We start from the raw sequence: 20,567 nt of genomic DNA on the forward strand, positions 1-20,567 counted from the left end.
GCCATTTGCCCTACCCCATGTATCAGTGAGCAACCCCCCACCCCCAAGTGGTGTGGTGCATTAAAATCTGGAGAGGTCAGTGAGCCGAGTGGGTGGGGGCAGGGCTGCCAGGCACTACTGCCTACCAGCCAACACCACCCCCGCACCCACGACCTAGCACCCCCCCAGAGATGGGAGTATGTGGTGCATTAAAACATGGGGAGTGTGTGCGATGCATTTAAAATCCAGGGGGGCAAGCAGGGCGGAGGGGCAGGGTGCACGGACCGGGAAACAGCACAGACGTGCTGAAACCCGATCCGACACTCTCCCGATCCCATACCAGTCCCCTGGGAACCCTTTGATATGTGTATGTGCCCAGATGTGATTCGTGAGAAAAATATATACAGTGAATGGTGCGTGTGTGGCGTGTGCTAAGTGACTGATTAAGAGGCATGGATCCTGCAGGACGGGCCCATTAGGCCGGACAACCACCGAAGAAGAGGGCCACCCCACACAGACCCGCAGCACCGACCCCGGGCACCCAAGCACATTCCCGCCAGCACCCACTACCCTCCCCAGAGTCTGGGAGGTGAGTGAACCAATCAGGTTTAGGGGCGGTACTTAAGAATATGCCCACAGATGCAAGAGTTTATAACTTTATGACTGAGAATTTCACGCGGGATTTGAAAACAGCTGTTTTGACACAAAGGCTTGTTCAATAAACCTGATTTAGCCCAAATGCCTGTGTCTCGACGTATTCTTTGCTTCTACCCGACGAAAATGCTTCCTCAGACCCGGAAATTCCCCTCGAGACCATTATGCCTTTCTGTCCTTCGGTGAAGTTTAGTCTAAGTTCACACGTTGAAACCAAAAAACAGAAAAGTCTGCTAACTGAGCCACCAAGAAAGGCAACTGAAGGTTAAAAACATACAACTCAGACTGCAATTTATTATTCATTAGGCAATTAGCTTTTGTATATATAATTTGTCACATGCATGTTGATCTCTGAATTTTAGTAACTACCATAGATATAGTGCATATATATGCACCTTTAAACAATGATAAATGACTTTCAAAAGTAGTAACAAAACACATTTAGGAAAAAAAAAAAGTTAATTTTATACTTATTCATAAAAATGCAACAGCGATTCCACAATATTATATTCTGGAGAAGACATTTTTACTGTCTACGATGGTCCTGATATACGATATTTCAAGGTTAAGAAAACATCGTCACAGGGCACAAGAATGCACATTCAGATACTGCTGCAGTTGTCATTTTGAATTTGAATGTTTTTCAAACAAACATTGACTGTAATCATGATTTTACCACTGTGATAGCGTATGTTAGTGATAGACTATGGCACATTCGGAAATTGGAGTTTACTCTGTAACTGAGAGGAACCCCTGTATACAGTTTACAAACAGCTCTCTGATGGCAACCATCATGATGAATATGTGTTTGATGTATGTTCCATATTGTTGTAGTACTGTTTTAGGTTTATATTCTGTTTTAAAACTGAGCTTTGTAGGCTAGAAGATAACCATCGTTGAACATGTAGAGCTGCCTGTTGATTGGATTGTAACTCAGACTGGCAACTCCTTTACCGATCTTCTCCAGCTGCAGCGCAAGTGTGTTGTCCTCTTTGCCTGTTGCTGTATCAAAGGCATAGAACACCTCTTCATTGTAATCATCCAAAAAGCGAGTAGCATACAACACACCACACACCATGAAAGCATTGGTTGCTGCCTTCTTAAACAGCCTCGTTTCCCACGTCTGTGTGACATTGAGCGTTTCGGCTTCATTATCCCACAATATTTTGCTTACCACTATATTACCATGGCTAGCAACAGTGGCATATATGGCCCATAGCCCTGTCTCATCTACCTCCACATCCACATCACTATTGGCCTGACAGTCAAAGTAACAATAAGGGAACTTTCTGTAATCCTTCCCAATTCGGGGTAGTTCAACCCTGGTGACAGCTTTGTTGTTTATATCATAGCGACAAATATCTGCAGAGCCGTAGCAGTGATAGTACAGAGCCTCTCCATACAAGACAGCACTGGGGCCTTCGACGGCATTGGTGTGGATGGTGGATGGAGCCACGACAACATCATTGTGGTTAGCAGAGGCCATGAAGTCTTCGTAAGATTGATACATTCTCAGGACATTGCCTGAGATGTGGCTGTTGACCAAAGGTTGAATCCAGAAGCTGTTTTTCAGGCCCTCGCTGTCCATTAGGGCTTGTTGGCCCCATGACCCAGCGATGATGTTTTTACCGTATGGACTGATTTTAGTTGTGACTGGTGAGCTGATATTGGTGATGAGGCCTTTAAGGCAATACCTTTGTTGACCTGGAAACATTCAAGGAAATGTGATGAATCTAAAATTAAACATCACACTATTACACAAGAATGATTTGTATCCATATAACATCACAATAAAGAAGAAAAATACCTGTGAAGTCTCTGGGGATTGACAAGCATGATTCAACACTGTTTTTCAGGTAGCGGAGTTTCTCTTTTACAGTCTTCATGTTGATTGAGTTCGCCATATGCATCATGTCAACATCTCTTCGCAGTTTGTGGACCTATGGTGACACTAAGGTTCAATAATCGAGTATATACTACTCAAAAACAGGTGGGGATATTTGGCTTTTGGTTTTGTGTCACTTTTTGAGTCAAATTGCAGGCTGAAACTAAACTTGACATTCTCTAAACTTGAATCCACATTTCCAACTGGTCAGTGTTTCAGTACATTTTCCATAAATTGCTGCTCTTTAACAAAGAGCTAAACGGCAAAATTCACAACAGGTTTTTCACAACGTCCACTTCTGTGTTTTCTGTGAGTCTTGCAGTCTCGCTGTGTCTCTGGTGCAACTTGCTGATGACACTGTGACACTCTCAGATCCCTATGAGAACATCCTGTCTGAAGCCTCACAATGATAACGCACTGTTGATCATTTGTTAGTAGTCTTGGTTTCATTATGTCAAAATGTGAACAGCATGATAAAGAGGACTGTTTAAATACCAATTCTAGTTGCACCATTAAATGTATTGGTCAATTCATGGATCAAAAACCTATTTGGAATTCCTTTATGCAAATGTACTAAAATGCTGAAAAGTTGGACATGTGCATTCAAAACTTTGGAGAAGGTCAATTTCAGTTCACCTGTAAAGGTAAAAATGGATTTTAGCCTCATCCTGAAATTTCACCTGAAAGCTGAATATATATATAAGTTGTTATGCATGGTGTGTACTGTTCTTGTGCTCCAGTCTTTTGGATAACATTTTCTGACATTTGTGATTGGTTGCTACATGGTCTGGTATACCTCTTTTGAGAGTTTTGTTGTTTCGGCGTTGTTCACTTGAACAGAGATGCTATTAATGTCGGTCTCCAGCTTGCTGAGTTCTTCACCCAGCTGCCGCAGAGACAAAGGAGAATATAGGCCCTTATAATTTAGGTACTGGTAAGGCTCCAGCCGCTGTGTTATGTTATCAACCACTGTATGGATCTCAGGGAGACGCTTGTTTGACAGTTGCACCTAATGGAAAAGAAAACTATTGATAACTGACTGTGGATGAAGTGGCAAATCAAGTATGCATCGTAAACATTCCAAAAAAACGTTAGTGAACATTGCAAATGTGCTTCAACTAAAGGTAGTCTGTCTGACAGACGAAATATGGTTTAAACTTACCTGTTCTTGTAGCCTTTTTAAGGAATCCTCGCAAGATTCAACTTGTAGCAGTGTGGCCTCATACTTCTCAGCAGGGAACAACCACATGTTGGTGTTCACCTCACATACACATGAGTTATTTTTCATCTGACCCGACACATGCTGGACCTGGCAGTTACCCTGCCATCAAACATAAAGTAAGAGATGTTGGACAAAGGGTTTGCTCTCTTAAAAAACAACAACAACAGATAAAAATTGCACGAGAATGCTGAAAAATACCATTACTAAGCCAAAGAAACAAAGACTATCACACTGAAGACTATAACACTGGTTAATACATGACTGCATATCATATCAGTTTTTAGTTACGTTATGCAAAATGCTCCCAAAAAACATTGCTACAGATAACATTACTGCATTGTGTGTTTCGTCTGATTGGGCAGCTACTGTTTGTTATAAACTTCTGGTGATGGTCAGTAGTTAGGGCCTGCATTTATACAGTGCATTTCTCTTTTAAGGTCCATACTATAAACTTATTTTGATGTATTATTATGATGGGGGTTCTGTATCTTAACTTTCCTGTACTAATTCAGTGTAGTGCGAGATGGCAATGCTATCATTATATACTCAGAAAATCTATGTTAACTCTGGCATATGTGGAGTTTAAATGTTCTCCCAATGATTGTGGGTTCTCCTTAGGTAATCCAACTACCTCCCAAAATGCAAATACATACACTCTATGTTAGGTTCATTGAAGACTATCTAGCATTGTGAAAAATAAATGTTTTTGATTCACAATATAATGCGCGCCAAGTCTTGTATCACAGAATTTACACAATATTGTTTTTTTTTAATATTTGAACTTTTACATTCACACATTTTAGCAGCTAAAAAAAGATTAAAAAGTGGTACAATTAAAATGATTGCAGATACTTAAGTTATGCAGCACGGAACATATGTTACTCACTGTGGATGCCAGCAGGAGTAGCAAAAGCAGCATGTCGAGGGATGAAATAATGAAGAGTACACTGACACTGAGTTGAACTGTTACTATGATCCGACTACACTTCCTCCCACATTTCTCGTGTGCACTTCATGACAAACCTGGTTATAAGTTGCAGAACTCACTTCTTATTCCCACTGAGTCAGGAAACAAAAAAAGAGATGTGAAACTAGAAAAAGGAAAAGTACCGAATTGAATCATAGTTGGGCAACCAATATCTTCATAAACGTTCATAATTTGGGAAAGAACACAAAGTTCCCATGGTGGGGGACAGCAGATGGCCCTGTTTTTCGAACAACAACATTATATCTAATAAAGAGTGATGAGTAAAGGCACATTTGTGTTGCTGCTGCAACTAAGTTTGTTTAATTTAATAAACTTATTAATTTAATACAAATCAATTTGCTACACGCTGTTATTACTGTGTTGCTGCTATGGCTCCTCACGGTGTCATGAAACAGTAACCTGGCGATAATGAGGCAGCTGTCTTGAATCACTTACACACTTTCTTTTAAGACCTAACGGTTAAATAATTACCATTTTAAATAATAAACACTTCTCTGAGCCTATTTAATGTACAGAGGTGTGAAAATTACTGGTATTCAGTACTTAAGTAAAGGTACTGATACTTAAAAAAAAAATACTCTGGTAGAAGTAAAAGTAGTGCCGACACTCCCTTAAGTAAAAGTATAAAAGTATACACTAATAAATATACTTATGTAAAAAAGTAAATTGATATTTTCAGAATCAGAATCAGAATAATCTTTATTTTGTCAAGTATGTCAAAAACACACAAGGAATTTGTCTCCGGTAGTTGGAGCTGCTCTAGTACGACAACAGACAGTCAATTGACAGAGAACACTTTGGAGACATAAAGACATCGAGAAAAACAGTCACTGAGCAATTAAAGGTTGCTAGTAATCTGGTAATGCCGGTAGAATTATTATAAACCAAGATGCCGCCTACCGCGGCCATGTGCTTCACGGACACCTGGCTTTGCGACGCTGTACCCGATGGCGCCGTCATGCTTCCCGGCTTTCACATTCATCGAGCGGACCGCGACATGGAATCATCGGGGAAAACAAAGGGCGGCGGGATATGCCTCTATATCAACGAAAAATGGTGTACGGACGTCGCGGAGCTCAGCACACACTGCAGCCCACATTTGGAGTCGCTGTTTTTAAACTGTAAACCATTCTACTCGCCACGTGAGTTCGCATCGTACATACTGGCTGGAGTCTACATACCGCCTCAAGCTAACACGAACGCCGCACTGCTAACGCTCGCCGAACAAGTCAACGAAATTGTAAAAAACCACCCGGACTCACCCCTCATTATTCTCGGGGACTTTAACAAAGCTAAACTCAACCACGAACTCCCTAAATACAAGCAGCACATCGACTGTCCTACCAGGGAAAATAATACTTTAGACCACTGCTACACTATGGTAAAAAACGCATACCGTGCTATACCTCGTGCAGCCCTGGGCTCGTCTGATCACTGCTAAATTCACTTAATACCGACGTACAGGCAAGAACTTAAATGTGTGAACCCTACAGTGAAAACAGTGAAAAAGTGGACCAATGACGCCAAGATGGAACTTCAAAGCTGTTTAGACTGCACAGATGGGAGTGTCTTTGAAAATTCAGCTGTCAGCCTGGATGAATATACGGACACTGTCACATCCTATATCAGTTTCTGTGAAGAGGTTTGTGTACCAACAAAATCATTTCGCACATTCAACAACAACAAGCCGTGGTTCACTGCTAAACTTAAGCAGCTTCGCCAAGCTAAGGAGGACGCATATCAGAGCGGGGACAGGGCCCTGTATAATCGAGCTAGAAACCAGCTGACTAAAGAAATTAACATTGCAAAGAGGATCTATGCAGCAAAGTTGGAAAATAAGTTTAGCGCAAACGACTCTAAATCAGTCTGGCATGCATTCCAATCGCTGACTAATTACAAGCGACAATCCCCCCAAGCTGAGAACAATAGCACACTAGCCAACGACTTGAATACCTTCTACTGCAGATTTGAAAAGGACAGTTTCACACCACACACCCACCCGGCCGCACCCGCGACCACAATCCCACCTCTGACCTCTGCGTTAACCATCCATGAACAGGATGTGTGACGCATCTTCAAACAACAAAAGATTAACAAAGCGGCAGGCCCGGACCACGTGTCCCCATCCTGCCTCAAAGTCTGCGCATTTGTGGTCATGAAGTCCTGTGAACGTCTCGTGCTGGACCACCTCAAGAGTGTCACAGGTCCCCTGCTGGACCCCCTGCAGTTTGCCTACCAAGCGAACAGATCTGCGGATGATGTAGTCAACATGGGACTGCACTTCATCCTAGAACACCTCGACAGTGCAGGGACCTACGTGAGGATCCTGTTTGTGGACTTCAGCTCAGCGTTCAACACCATCATCCCTGAACTCCTTTCATCCAAGCTTCTCCAGCTCAGCGTCTCACCTGCCATCTGCCAGTGGATTTACAGCTTTCTGACGGGCAGGACACAGTAGGTCAGGCTGGGGGAGGCCACCTCATCCAGACGCAGCATCAGCACTGGGGCGCCCCAAGGTTGTGTCCTCTCTCCGCTGCTCTTCTCTCTCTACACGAACGACTGCACCTCAGCGAACCCGACTGTCAAACTCCTGAAGTTTGCAGATGACACCACTGTCATCGGCCTCATCAAGGACGGTGACGAGTCTGCATATCAACAGGAAACGGAGCGGCTGGAGCTGTGGTGCGGCCGACACAACCTGTAGCTGAACACGCTCAAGACTGTAGAGATGATCGTGGACTTCAGGAGGCATCCTTCGCCACAGCTGCCCCACACGTTGTCCAGCTGCCTTGTGTCAACCGTCGAGACCTTCAAGTTCCTGGGAATTACAATCTCTCAGGACCTGAAGTGGGCGACCAACATCAACTCCGTCCTCAAAAAGGCCCAGCAGAGGATGTACTTCCTGCGGCTTATGAGAAAGCACGTCCTGCCACCGGAGCTGCTGAGACAGTTCTACCCAGCGGTCATCGAATCAGTCCTGTGTTCTTCCATCACAGTCTGGTTTGGTGCTTCTACAAAAAAGGACAAACTCCGACTGCAACGGACAATCAAAACTGCTGAAAGGATTTTCGGTACCCCCCTACCCACCCTTGAGGACTTGCACGCTGCCAGAACTAAGACAAGGGCGTCCAAAATCCTCTCGGACCCTCGGCACCCCGGTCACCAGCTCTTCCAGCTCCTTCCCTCAGGTAGGCGCTACCGATCAATGCAAACTAGAACTAGTATACATTCCAACAGCTTCTTCCCTCTTGCAATCAACTTCTTAAACAACTAACGTATAATTCCATTACAACAAGCTGGCAATTTTTTGACTTGAGTTCGTTGTCACATTTCTGTGGGGCCAATTATGTATTAATCGTGCACTCACTGTAGTTGTCTCGCCATGCTGCACTATTTGCATATACTGGCCACTCATGCCAGAGTAGCATCTGCTCCATTTGCACACTGATTGAGGAGTATCTGTAACATTTGCACAACCATTGTCCCAGATTATCGCACTACTCGTCACTTTAAACCGCATACACTCCTTGAAGTCTCAGCGCCCTTTTCACAATGGTCATTGCACCGGACTATTGCAATATTAGCCATTCGAACTGCTCTAAGTGCTAGAGGACTCTGCATCTTTTTGCACAATTGTTTTTTGTCAATGTCTTTATGTCTCCAAAGTGTTCTGTAAATTGACTGTCTGTTGTACTAGAGCGGCTCCAACTACCGGAGACAAATTCCTTGTGTGTTTTGGACATACTTGGCAAATAAAGATGATTCTGATTCTGATTATTTTTTTTGACAGTTGTGCAAAAAGGTGAAGAGTCCTTTAGCAATTAGAGCAGTTTGAATGACTAATAGAGCAATAGTCCGGTGCAATGACCATTGTGCAAAGGCCGCAGAGACTTCAAGAAATGTATGCAGTTTAAAGTGACTAGTAGTCCGATGATCTGGGACAATGTCGATTGTGCAAATGTTCCAGATACTACTCAGGCACATGAGTGGCCAGTATTGGTCAACAACAGATATGCACATAATGCAGCGAAGCGAGACTACTACAGTGAGTGCACAAGTAATGTATAATTGGCCAGACAGAAATGTGACAACAAACTCAAGACTGTTGCAATGGAATTGTAATTTAACTGTTTAAGAAGTTAATAGTAAGAGGGAAGAAGCTGTTGAAATGTCTTCTAGTTTTAGTTTGCATTGTTCTGTAGTGCCTACCTGAGGGAAGGAGCTGGAAGAGCTAGTGACCAGGATGTGGACAGTCCAAGAGGATTTTGCATGCTCTTGTCTTAGTTCTGGCAGCGTGCAAGTCCTCAAGGATAAGTAGGGGGTTACTGACAAGCTATTCAGGAGTTTTTGTCCGTTGCAGTCGGAGTTAGTCCACCAACCCAGACTGTGATGGAAGAACACAGGACTGATTCGATGGCCACTGTGTGAAAGTGTCCTTTTCAAATCTGTAGTAGAAGATGTTGAAGTTGTCGGCTAGTCGACTATTGTTCAGAATCAGAATCATCTTTATTTGCCAATTATGTCCAAAAAACACAGAAGGAATTTGTCTCCGGTAGTTGGAGCCGCTCTAGTACGACAACAGACAGTCAATTGACAGAGAACACTTTGAGACATAAAGACATTGACAAAAAAACAGTCACTGAGCAATAAAGGGTTAATAGTTATCTGGTAATGCTGGTACATTTTTTTTTTTGACAATTGTACAAAGATGCAGAGTCCTCTATCACTTAGAGCAGTTTGAATGACTAATATAGCAATAGTCCGGTGCAATGACCATTGTGCAAAGGGCGCCGAGACTTCAAGGAGTGTATGCAGTTTAAAGTGACGAGTAGCGCGATAATCTGGGACAATGCTGATTGTGTAAATGTTGCAGATACTCCACAGTCAGTGTGCAAATGGAGCAGATGCTACTCTGGCATGAGTGGCTAGTATTGGTCAACAACAGATATGCAAATAGTGCAGTGTGGCGAGACTACTACAGTGAGTGAACAAGTAATATATAATTGGCCCCACAGAAATGTGACCGACAATCCTTTCAGCAGTTTTGATTGCAGTCGGAGTTTGTCCTTTTTTTTAGCAGCACCAAACCAGACTGTGATGGAAGAACACAGGACTGCTGTGTAGAACTGCCTCAGCAGCTCCCGTGGCAGGCCGTGCTTTTTCAGAAGCCGCAGGAAGTACATCCTCTGCTGGGCCTTTTTGAGGATGGAGTTGATGTTGGTTGCCCACTTCAGGTCCTGAGAGACTGTAATTTCCAGGAACTTGAAGTTCTCGACGGTTGACACAAGGCAGCTGGACAACGTGTGGCGAAGGATGCCTCCTGAAGTCCACGATCATCTCTACAGTCTTGAGCGTGTTCAGCTCCAGGTTGTGTCGGCCGCACCACAGGTCACGCTGCTCCACTTCCTGTCGATATGCAGACTCATCACCATCCGTGATGAGGCCGATAACAGTGGTGTCATCTGCAAACTTGAGGAGTTTGACAGCCGGGTGCGCTGAGGTGCAGTCGTTCGTGTAGAGAGAGAAGAGCAGCGGAGAGAGGACACAACCTTCGGGCGCCCCAGTGCTGATGCTGCATGTGGATGAGGTGGTCTCTCCCAGCCTCACCTGCTCGTCAGGAAGCTGTAAATCCATTGGCAGATGGCAGGTGAGACGCTGAGCTGGAGAAACTTGGATGAAAGGAGTTCAGGGATGATGGTGTTGAACGCTGAGCTGAAGTCCACGAACAGGATCCTCGCGTAGGTCCCTGCACTGTCGAGGTGTTCAAGGATGAAGTGCAGTCCCATGTTGACTGCATCATCCGCAGACCTGTTCGCTCGGTAGGCAAACTGCAGGGGGTCCAGCAGGGGACCTGTGACGCTCTTGAGGTGGTCCAGCACGAGACGTTCAAAGGACTTCATGACCACAGATGTCAAGGCGACAGGCCTGTAGTCATTTAGACCCGAGATTGCAGGTTTCTTTGGGACTGGAATTGAAACAAGATGGTACTTCGCACAGTTCCAGAGATCTATTTAAGATCTGAGTGAAGACTGGCGCGAGCTGGTCCGCGCAGACTTTGAGGCAGGATGGGCACACATGGTCTGGGCCTGCCGCTTTGTTAATATTTTGTTGTTTGAAGATGCGTCTCACATCCTGTTCGTGGATGGTAAACGCAGAAGTCAGAGGTGTGATTGTAGTCGGGGGGTGCGGCCGGATGGGTGTGGGGTGTGAAAGTGTCCTTTTCAAATCTCCAGTAGAAGGTATTCAAGTCATTGGCTAGTGTGCTATTGTTCTCAGTTTGGGGGGATCGTCGCTTGTAATTAGTCAGCGATTGGAATGCATGCCAGACTGATTTAGAGACGTTTGCGCTAAACTGTTTTTCCAACTTTGATGCATAGTTCCTCTTTGCATTGTTAATTTCGTTAGTCAGCAGGTTTCTAGCGCGATTATACACGTCCCTGTCCCCGCTCTGATATGCGTCCTCCTTAGCTTGGCGAAGCTGGCAGTGAACGACGGCTTGTTGTTGTTGAAAGTGCGAAATGACTTTGTTGGTACACACACATCTTCACAGAAACCGATATAGGATGTGACAGTGTCCGTATATTCATCTAGGGTGCCAGCTGAATTTTCAAAGACACTCCAATCTGTGCAGTCTAAACAGCTTTGAAGTTGACATCTTGGCGTCATTGGTCCACTTTTTCACTGTTTTCACTGTTGGCTTCACGCATTTAAGTTCTTGCCTTTACGTCGGTATTAAGTGAATTAAGCAGTGGTCAGACGAGCCCAGGGCTGCACGAGGTATAACATGGTATGCGTTTTTTACGGTAGTATAGCAGTGGTCTAAAATGTTATTTTCCCTGGTAGGACAGTCGATGTGCTGCTTGTATTTAGGGAGTTCGTTGTTGAGTTTAGCTTTGTTAAAGTCCCTGAGAATAATGAGGGGTGAGTCCGGGTGTTTTTTTTTTCAATTTCGTTGACTTGTTCGGCGAGCGTTAGCAGTGCGGCGTTCGTGTTAGCTTGAGGCGCAATATAGACGCCAGCGAGAATGAATGATGCAATGAATGACTATATTGGTAGAAGGATGATGACGATGATGAGCTCCCAGGCAAGAGCGCTACAGGAAGACCAAAGAGAAGGTTGATGGATGTTGTGAGGGAAGAAATGAGGGCAGTTGGTGTTCGAGAGGAGGATGCAGGAGATAGGCTTACATGGAAAAGGATGACGCGCTGTGGCGACCCCTAAAGGGACAAGCCCAAAGGAAAAGAAGATTTGCAGTCGTATTAATAATTGGGGTAGCAGTAGCTTCGTCCATAAAAATCTGGGTTTAAGACCGCTGTTGACAAAAAGAAATTGCAACTAGTTGTTTGTGTGATACTAGTCTCTTTTGTCTTGTCAAGGTCTCCTTGAGCAAGGCAACAAACCCCATGAGTTTGTATCAGAAACATGGATAAATGCAGAAAGGGGGTCTTATTTATTTATTAAGGAATAAGGGGTTCCTAGTATGTGCCATGCGACTGACTGGCGACTAGTTCAGGGTGTAGTCCGCCTTTCGCCCGAAGGCAGCTGGGAAAGGCTCCAGCGCCCCGCGACCCTAACCAGGATAAGCGGTGTTGAAAATGGATGGATGGATGGTTTCATAGTACCAGTAGTACCAATAGAGCAAATGGACCTGGTGGTGGTGGTGGCTCTTTTGTTGAAGAAGGTCTCTCACAAGTTTCTCGATAACTTGTCAGTATCCATTGATGATGCAATGGAAAGTATTAGGACTGAAATAGAATCATCCATCCATCCATTTTCTGAGCCGCTTCTCCTCACCAGGGTCGCGGGCGTGCTGGAGCCTATCCCAGCTGTCATCGGGCAGGAGGCGGGGTACACCCTGAACTGGTTGCCAGCCAATCGCAGGGCACATAGAAACAAACAACCATTCGCACTCACAGTCATGCCTACGGGCAATTTAGAGTCACCAATTAATGCATGTTTTTGGGATGTGGGAGGAAACCGGAGTGCCCGGAGAAAACCCACGCAGGCACGGGGAGAACATGCAAACTCCACACAGGCGGGGACGGGGATTGAACCCCGCACCTCAGAACTGTGAGGCTGACGCTCTAACCAGTCGGCCACCGTGCCGTGAAATAGAATCAGTGAGACTGAAAAATGTAATCAGGCGTATTGGTAGAAAACCAGGGTCTAACAGCAACATATTTATCTCATTTAAGGAAAGATTAACTCAACAAAACAAATAAGTATTTATATTTGTGGGGGTTATAACATTGATTTGCTGATTCTAAATAAGCATAAAGCAACAGGAATTGATCAAAATAATGTATAATAATATATAATATAATAATATAATATAATACATATTACAAATAATATGGAAAGCAAAGTGATAAGTGGAATATTAATGAATGACATTCGTGATCAACTGCCTATATCTTATTTATGAATATAATTATAGAAAAGAGAGGGAATTAAATGAAAATAAATATCAGAGAATAAGGAGAGAATAATCTATAGCTGCCTTAAAAAAATGATCTCATGAATTGGAATACCAAACTATTAGATAAGAATAAAAATAGCATAAAATAGCATGGAATATTTTAAATAGTATTATAAGTAAGAAACAATTAAATCAAACCTGTCCTGACCATTATTTTTTACTTTCTAAGTGAATAATGATGGTGGTGGATCATGTGAGACAATTTTTAGTACAAAATGCACACTTGGATTTTCTTCACATCCAAACCAATCCCAGGATTTATGGAACTGAAACCAGAAGGAGGAAGTGATCATTTTTTCAGAACGTGTTTCTTATGCCACACATAAACACTGCAAAGACACACACATGCACAATCTTCATGCGATGTTAATAAGCCAGTGGTGGCTTCATTCTCTTCTAAGCCATCATGAAGCTTAACACGATCATTCTACTGTGCTCTCTGTTCAACGTCACGCAACAGGTGAGATATATTTTTATGTCCATTATAACCCTTTGTTAATTGCTAAAATATCATCTAAAATCAATATATATATATATATATATATATATATATATATATATATATATATATATATATATATATTCTAAACTTGTCTCTGTTCTGTCAGCTAAATTTACAAGATCGCTGTATGTGTGAGCTGACCAACAAAGAGAAGCCATTCCCTCATGAGAACCTGAACTCAGTGAATGACAAGGCATTAAAATGCTCTCGCAATGTCACCCCACAGAAGGTACTTTGCCACAATTACTGTATACTGAAGACTGTACTGTGATGTCTGTATGTGTGTTTGTATATATATATATATATATATATATATATATATATATATATATATATAAAATTAAATTATTTTTTTTTTTACTTTGCAGGCACTGGAACTTGAAAGTCTGATGCTTGGGTTGGAGCTCCGTTTGCCCCAACTGATAAAAGATGTGTCAATACTGGAGAAGGAGGATGATGGAGCGCTATATGGAGTTGTCAGCCTCCAGGTGATAGAGAATGAGCTCACTGAGATCAAACATATGGTTGACAGGCTGAACACAACCACCAAAGGACACCAACGCATTACCACTGGCTCTGGCAGACAGGTGAGTTTACTTTTGTGACAAGTATAACCAGTTAACCTATTAAAAAAGACAGTTTCTACTATGCCCATTGACTTTTTGAAGCTCATTTGAGACAAAATAGAAGAGAATTCACAGTATTTAATAATGATTTCCATGATCACTTGGAATGCCTGACTTGCAATAGCTTACCGACCTTGCAGATTCTTAATACAATAAACAGCGCACATTTCAATTTAATGTTTCTTTATTCTTGAGTTAAAATCCAAATCCCTGCGGTCACTGATGTAGTCATTCATACCGTTTTTTTAAATTATTATTATTATTGTTGTTTTGTTTCAGCTGGAGCAACTGAGAGCAGAGTTGCACGAGATGGAGCAGTATGACACCTTTCAGGTAGAAAAGAGACGTAAAGACAACCACCGCCTGAAGAGAGCCCTGGACGAGTGCAGGGTTGAACACGAATTCAAACCACAGCCCACACATCATCCAGACAGTATGCAGACTAGAGGAAATATTCATTTTCAACTGTCTCTAGATGGCATATCCACAAGAAAACAGCATCATTTTAATCCTCCTGACTTCTGTTCACGTTTTGCTAGAAAAAAATCATGCTAAGATATGTTGTATTGCATAGGCTTGATTATTGTCAGTACATTTAATCCCTGTTTCAACTTCCTTTTTTTCTGTAGGTTTCTGTCCCCATGGCAGGTTTGTGAACATTACCGGGCCAAGGTTCTTCTCAGCAGGAAATGCTCCTGCCACCTACAAGTATGGAGGCTGGGGCCGTGACCCCAAACCAGGGTTGGGGAAAGAGAACTGGTATTGGAGAGTGATACTGACCAACAGCAACAGATATGGAAACTATATCAGTTTCTACTCCTCCCTGAGTTCTCTGACTGTAGGAATTAACGCACCAGGTATACATCCACTGATGATGGCACTACTCCATAACCTAGAATTCCAAATCACATCTCTCGGAAAGCCATCCATACATATGCGTTTCCTGTACCACTTCTTGTTCGCCCTGGACTAATTGCCTGTCAACGACAAAGAGAATAATAATAAGAATCACCTTGTGATGAACATGCATGCACAGGAAATTTGTTCTCTGCATTTAACCCATCACAGTGATACATACACATGTTAGTGGAACACACTGGAGCAGGGGGCAGCTGAAGCGCCTGGGGAGCCTTTCGGGGTATCAGTGTCTTGCTCAAGGACACCACAACCGTGAGTCCGGGGGATGTTGGTGGATGGTCCAGTCGGGGTCTTGAACCTAGGCCCCCTACGGTGGTAGGTGATGATCTTAACCATTGGGCCACAGCTGCCCCACAGCTGACAGAGACAGACAACCATTCCCACATACTGACAATTTTATTGTTTAAGGACTGGACAAACCCAAGTAATCACAAAGATGATAATAATAATAATTATTATAATTATAATAATAATAATAATGATCCTAGGAGCGGGTCACTGATGGTATAGTGGTACACTCACCTGACTTTGGTGCGGGCAGCGTGGGTTCAGTTCCCACTTAGTGACGGTGTGAATGTGAGTGCGAATGGTTGTCCATGTCTATATGTGATCTGCGACTGACTGGCGACCAGTTCAGGGTGTAGTCTGCCTTCCGGCCGAAGTCAGCTGGGATAGGCTCGAGCACCCCGTGACCCAAACCAGGATAAGCGGTGTTGAAATAGAATGGATGGATCCTAGGAGCTAAGTTGTCTGGGGCTTTATGCCCCTGGCAGGGTCACCCATGACAAACCGGTCCTAGCTGAGGGACCAGACAAAGCATAGCTCCAAATACCCCTATGATGATTAAAAACAAAGGAAAACGTTTTTCCTTTCCCGGACGCGGGTCACCGGGGCCCCCTCTGGAGCCAGGCCTAGAGGTGGGGCTCGAAGACGAGCGCCTGGTGGCCGGGCCTGCACCCATGGACTCCACGAGGGACACGGTTGAACGCCTTCCACAAAACACATGTAGACTGGTTGGGCGAACTCCCATGTACCCTCGAGGACCCTGTCCATGCGATGTTGCAGAGGCGTGTCAACCAGGACAGCCCCACAACATCCAGAGCCTTTAGGAACTCCGGGCAAATCTCATCCACCCCAGGGGCCTCGCCACCGAGGAGCTTTTTAACCACCTCGGTGACCTCAACCCCAGAGATAGGAGAGCCCGCCTCAGAGATCCCAGACTCTGCTTCCTCATGGGAAGGCGTGCCAGTGGAGTTGAGAAGTTCTTCGAAGTATTCTCCCCACCGACTCACAACCTTCCAATCGAGGTCAGCAGCCCTCCATCCCCACTATACAAAGTGTTGATGGTACACTGCTTCCCCCTCCTGAGACGCCGGAGGGTGGACCAGAATTTTCTCGAAGCCGTCCGGATGTCTTTTTCCATGGCCTCACCGAACTCCTCCCATGCCCATTCCGCTTGGCCAGCCGGTACCCATCAGCTGCCTCAGGAGTCCCGCAGGCCAAAAAGGCCAGATAGGACTCCTTCTTCAGCTTGACGGCATCCCTCACCATTGGTGTCCACCAACGGGTTCGGGGATTGCTGTCACAATAGGCACCGACCACCTTACGGCCACAGCTCGATTGGGCCACCTCAGCAATGGAGGCGCGGAACATGGTCCACTCGGAATCAATGTCCCCCCCCTCCCCCGAGACGTGGGTGAAGTTCTGCTGGAGGTGGAAGTTGAAACTCCTTCTGACAGGGGATTCTGCCAGACGTTCCCAGCAGACCCTCACAATACGTTTGGGCCTGCCAGGTCGGACCGGCGTCTTCGCCCACCATCGGAGCCAATTCACCATGAGGTGGTGATCAGTTGACGGCTCCGCCCCTCTCTTCACCCGAGTGTCCAAGACATGCGGCCGCAAGTCCAATGACACAACCACAAAGTCGATCATCGAACTGCAACCTAAGGTGTCCTGGTGCCAAATGGACAAGTGGACACCCTTATGTTTGAACATGGTGTTCGTAATGGTCAATCCGTGATGAGCACAGAAGTCCAATAACAGAACACCGCTCGGGTTCTGATCGTGGGTGCCGTTCCTCCCAATCACGCCCTTCCAGGTCTCACCCTCATTGCCCACGTGAGCATTGAAGGCACCCAGCAGAACGATGGAGTCCCCAGCGGGAGCTCTCTCCAGCACCCCCTCCAAGGACTCCAAAAAGGGTGGGTACTCTGAACTGCTGTTTGGTGCATAGGCACAAAGAACAGTCAGGACCAGTCCCCTCACCCGAAGGCGGAGGGATTCTACCCTCTCATCCACCGGGTGAACCCCAACGTACAGGCGCGGAGCCAGGGGGCAATAAGTATACCCACACCTGCTCGGCGTGTCCTATCATACACATGATTTGTTAGGAAATCAGGATTTTTTTCCCCTCACTCTCTCTCCACATATTCACACAATCCAAACAATATGGGATTTTTTCTGCGAGAGCAAAGTCAATATCATAAACAGAAAATAAATTGTTTACTCTCAATCAATGTTCAGATTTCACAGTATTTGTGAGGAAAGTGCAATTTATTTTAAGAATTTTGGCAATATTCTAAGTTAAGTTTATTTTAGTCATTCAGACTATAAAAGTCACCCATCCTTGTCTTATTTCAGGTAATGTCCAGATCCATCCAGCCAATCCAACGACCAACACCATTCAGGGACCAAATGTTGTTCTGTATGGCGAGGCCTTGTACTACAATTGTTATAACAATGATCAACTTTGTCGTTTCAACATAACATCTAAAACCATTTCCAACCTACAGTTACCCAAAGGCACCAGGTTCATTTTCCATTTTGTCTTGTTATATTATGGGTCATTTTCATATAATTTGATCAATAATGGTAAAGACACTCAAAATAAATGAATGAATGAATAAATAAGTACATAAATAAAATAAATAATACAATTTTGAAATGTTTACATTCTTAAAGTTTGATTTTCCAAAAGTTATTGATGATTTAAAAGTTTGGGCATTCATTGTAAAGACAATCCTGACAGAGCCAATGGTCATGGCACACTAAAATACACTTATTGCATTACAGTAAAGACAAAAGTGCATAACGGAAAAGACATAAACAGCTTTATAAAAATTGTGTTAGTTGCACAATTCACGTGTTGCCCTTCAAACTCTGAAAATACAAGTGCATAAATGATCGTCACTACTCACTAAACCTATTACACTCTTGTCTTTAAACAAATAATTATAACGGTAAAGACTGGCAATACTTCAAACACTTTCACAAATTCATACATACTGTATTTCAGTTTCAGTAATATCACAGAAATAACCCCATTTATTTTTCTGTCTGTTATTGTATGAATGAAAAATGGCTGCCTGATTCTGGCACTTCAGATCACAGATACTCTGAAGACATTAAGATGCATTTGTGTTAGTTTTCATGGAAAGGGCACAGTAAGCAATGGGAGAAAAATCCTATATCTTCAGAAGAAATGCTGCAAATCATGAAACTTCTTTTTTTTTTTTTTTTTACACCTAACAGTAAAGACATTTTGACATTTAAAAAGTATGAAAAGTCTCTTGTTTTTCAAAAGGAAATTCAGTGGGCCATGTCTTTATTGATCCAATTATACGGAAATGACCCTTAAACGCAATATTCATAATGTACAGTATGTGTGAGACAACCAAATTGTTAACTAAAAATCAATAAATAAATACTCTCTTTCTCTTTTTCTAATCTCTTTTTCTACAGGTTCAATTCAAAGGGAAACTTTTGTCATGTAGATGAATGTTACCCATACACGGATTTTGACCTTGCAATAGATGAGTCAGGTGTGTGGCTCATCTACAGCACCACAGACCACTTCGGTAACCTGGTTTTGTCTAAGGTGGAAGAAGGAGATCCACCGATGCTCAGCCAAACTTGGCACACCTCGGTCTATAAGCAGGCAGTCACCAACACCTTCATGGCCTGTGGCATCCTCTACGCTACACGTTATATAAATAAGGACATGGAAGAGATCTTCTACTCATTTGACACATCAACCGGAGTGGAGAAGTTCAACCTTGGCATTTTCATGAACAAGATGTGCCCTAACATTTTCTTCCTAAATTACAGCCCAGTGGACCAGATGTTGCATGTCTACTGTGATGCTAACATGGTCTCCTATAAGGCATTGTTTGAATAAATAAATACTGCCACCATCAGCCATAGAACCTGATCATACAGTTACTACCATGTGCATAAAGACATGCCAATAAAAGATGTTGACACACGGCACACACACACGCGTGCGCACGCACACACGCACACACACACACATTCGCACACATATAGTACCAAAAGTAAGGAAATGTGTGTTTGGTACATGATTTTTTTTTTGTTGTGACTATGCTTCTTGGCAATAAATCTTATATCATTGGAAAGCCTGTTTATTACCCTTTTAAATTTGTAAGGAACATGCATTTTTTCAGATGGGCAGCAGAGCTCAGTATGTGAGTTAAGGCCAAGAAAAATTTGCCAAATCTTCTTTGACAGTGCCAAACTGCAAATTTTTCTATTGCTATTGACTCTTGTTTGGTGTTTGGTGGATGGGACGATTTGAATTTTCAAGAAACAAGTCACATTTGCACTTTAATAATTTATTCATTTAACAATCAGTAGTGTGCAGAATAACCATACACAGGCATCTCCTCCTCATGTTGTTCACCAGTCTGGTTACACACTGCTGTGGCGTGCCATGCGCTTCTGTGGTAGTCACTCTGGCATGACCAGCACGCCTAAGCTGATCCCACAAGTGTTCAATTGAGTTGAGGTCAGGACTGCTCACAGGCCATTCTGTCCGCTCCACTCACAAATTCTGGAGGTAGTCTCTGATAAGCGTGCTCTGTGGGAGCGAGCGTGGTCATCTTGGAGGATAGAGTTCCGTCCTACACTGTGGAGATATGGGATGAGGAGATATGGGATTGCCACTGACTCCAGCATTTTATCGTGATATCGCTCTGCATTGAGATTACCTCCAATGATGATAAGCCTTGTGTTTCCAGTGACATAGATGCCGTCCTACAGTGCCTCCACCGAAAGATGTTCATCTATCGGTGCGGCAACCAGCATAGAATTCCCCAGGTCTTCTTCACACTTTGACCCGTAGACACAATCTGGACTCATCGGTGAACATACCATTCCACCACATATTCAGCTTTCCAGTGCACATGTTGGTGACATCAGCACAAATGGCCCTGATGGTGAAGGGCAGTCATGGCAGACTTTCAAACAGCCCTGCAAGACTGAAGATTGACTGTGTGAAGTCTATCATGGATTGTCT

At 43.8% G+C, this 20,567-nt stretch overlaps 2 protein-coding genes across 2 annotated transcripts; one reads left to right on the plus strand and one right to left on the minus strand.

The window, feature by feature from the left end:
- Window positions 1-898: 898 nt before the first annotated feature.
- On the minus strand, window positions 899-4,782 carry si:ch211-194m7.8 (olfactomedin). The gene is made up of 5 exons (XM_061774135.1): window positions 4,627-4,782; window positions 3,681-3,839; window positions 3,315-3,527; window positions 2,441-2,573; window positions 899-2,337 (listed from the first exon to the last, which is right to left on the minus strand). Exons 1-5 carry the CDS (start codon window positions 4,657-4,659, stop codon window positions 1,493-1,495), a joined length of 1,383 nt encoding a protein of 460 aa, XP_061630119.1. The 5' UTR covers window positions 4,660-4,782; the 3' UTR covers window positions 899-1,492.
- Window positions 4,783-13,507: 8,725 nt separating this feature from the next.
- si:ch211-194m7.5 (olfactomedin-4) lies at window positions 13,508-19,668 on the plus strand. The gene is made up of 7 exons (XM_061773991.1): window positions 13,508-13,667; window positions 13,816-13,938; window positions 14,078-14,296; window positions 14,615-14,768; window positions 14,965-15,192; window positions 17,894-18,062; window positions 18,995-19,668. The coding sequence occupies exons 1-7, from the start codon at window positions 13,614-13,616 to the stop codon at window positions 19,428-19,430; spliced, it is 1,383 nt and encodes a 460-aa protein (XP_061629975.1). The 5' UTR covers window positions 13,508-13,613; the 3' UTR covers window positions 19,431-19,668.
- Window positions 19,669-20,567: the final 899 nt, after the last annotated feature.

The sequence above is a fragment of the Phyllopteryx taeniolatus genome, chromosome 5 (genome assembly GCF_024500385.1).
Source record: "Phyllopteryx taeniolatus isolate TA_2022b chromosome 5, UOR_Ptae_1.2, whole genome shotgun sequence".
Lineage (NCBI taxonomy): Eukaryota > Metazoa > Chordata > Actinopteri > Syngnathiformes > Syngnathidae > Phyllopteryx > Phyllopteryx taeniolatus.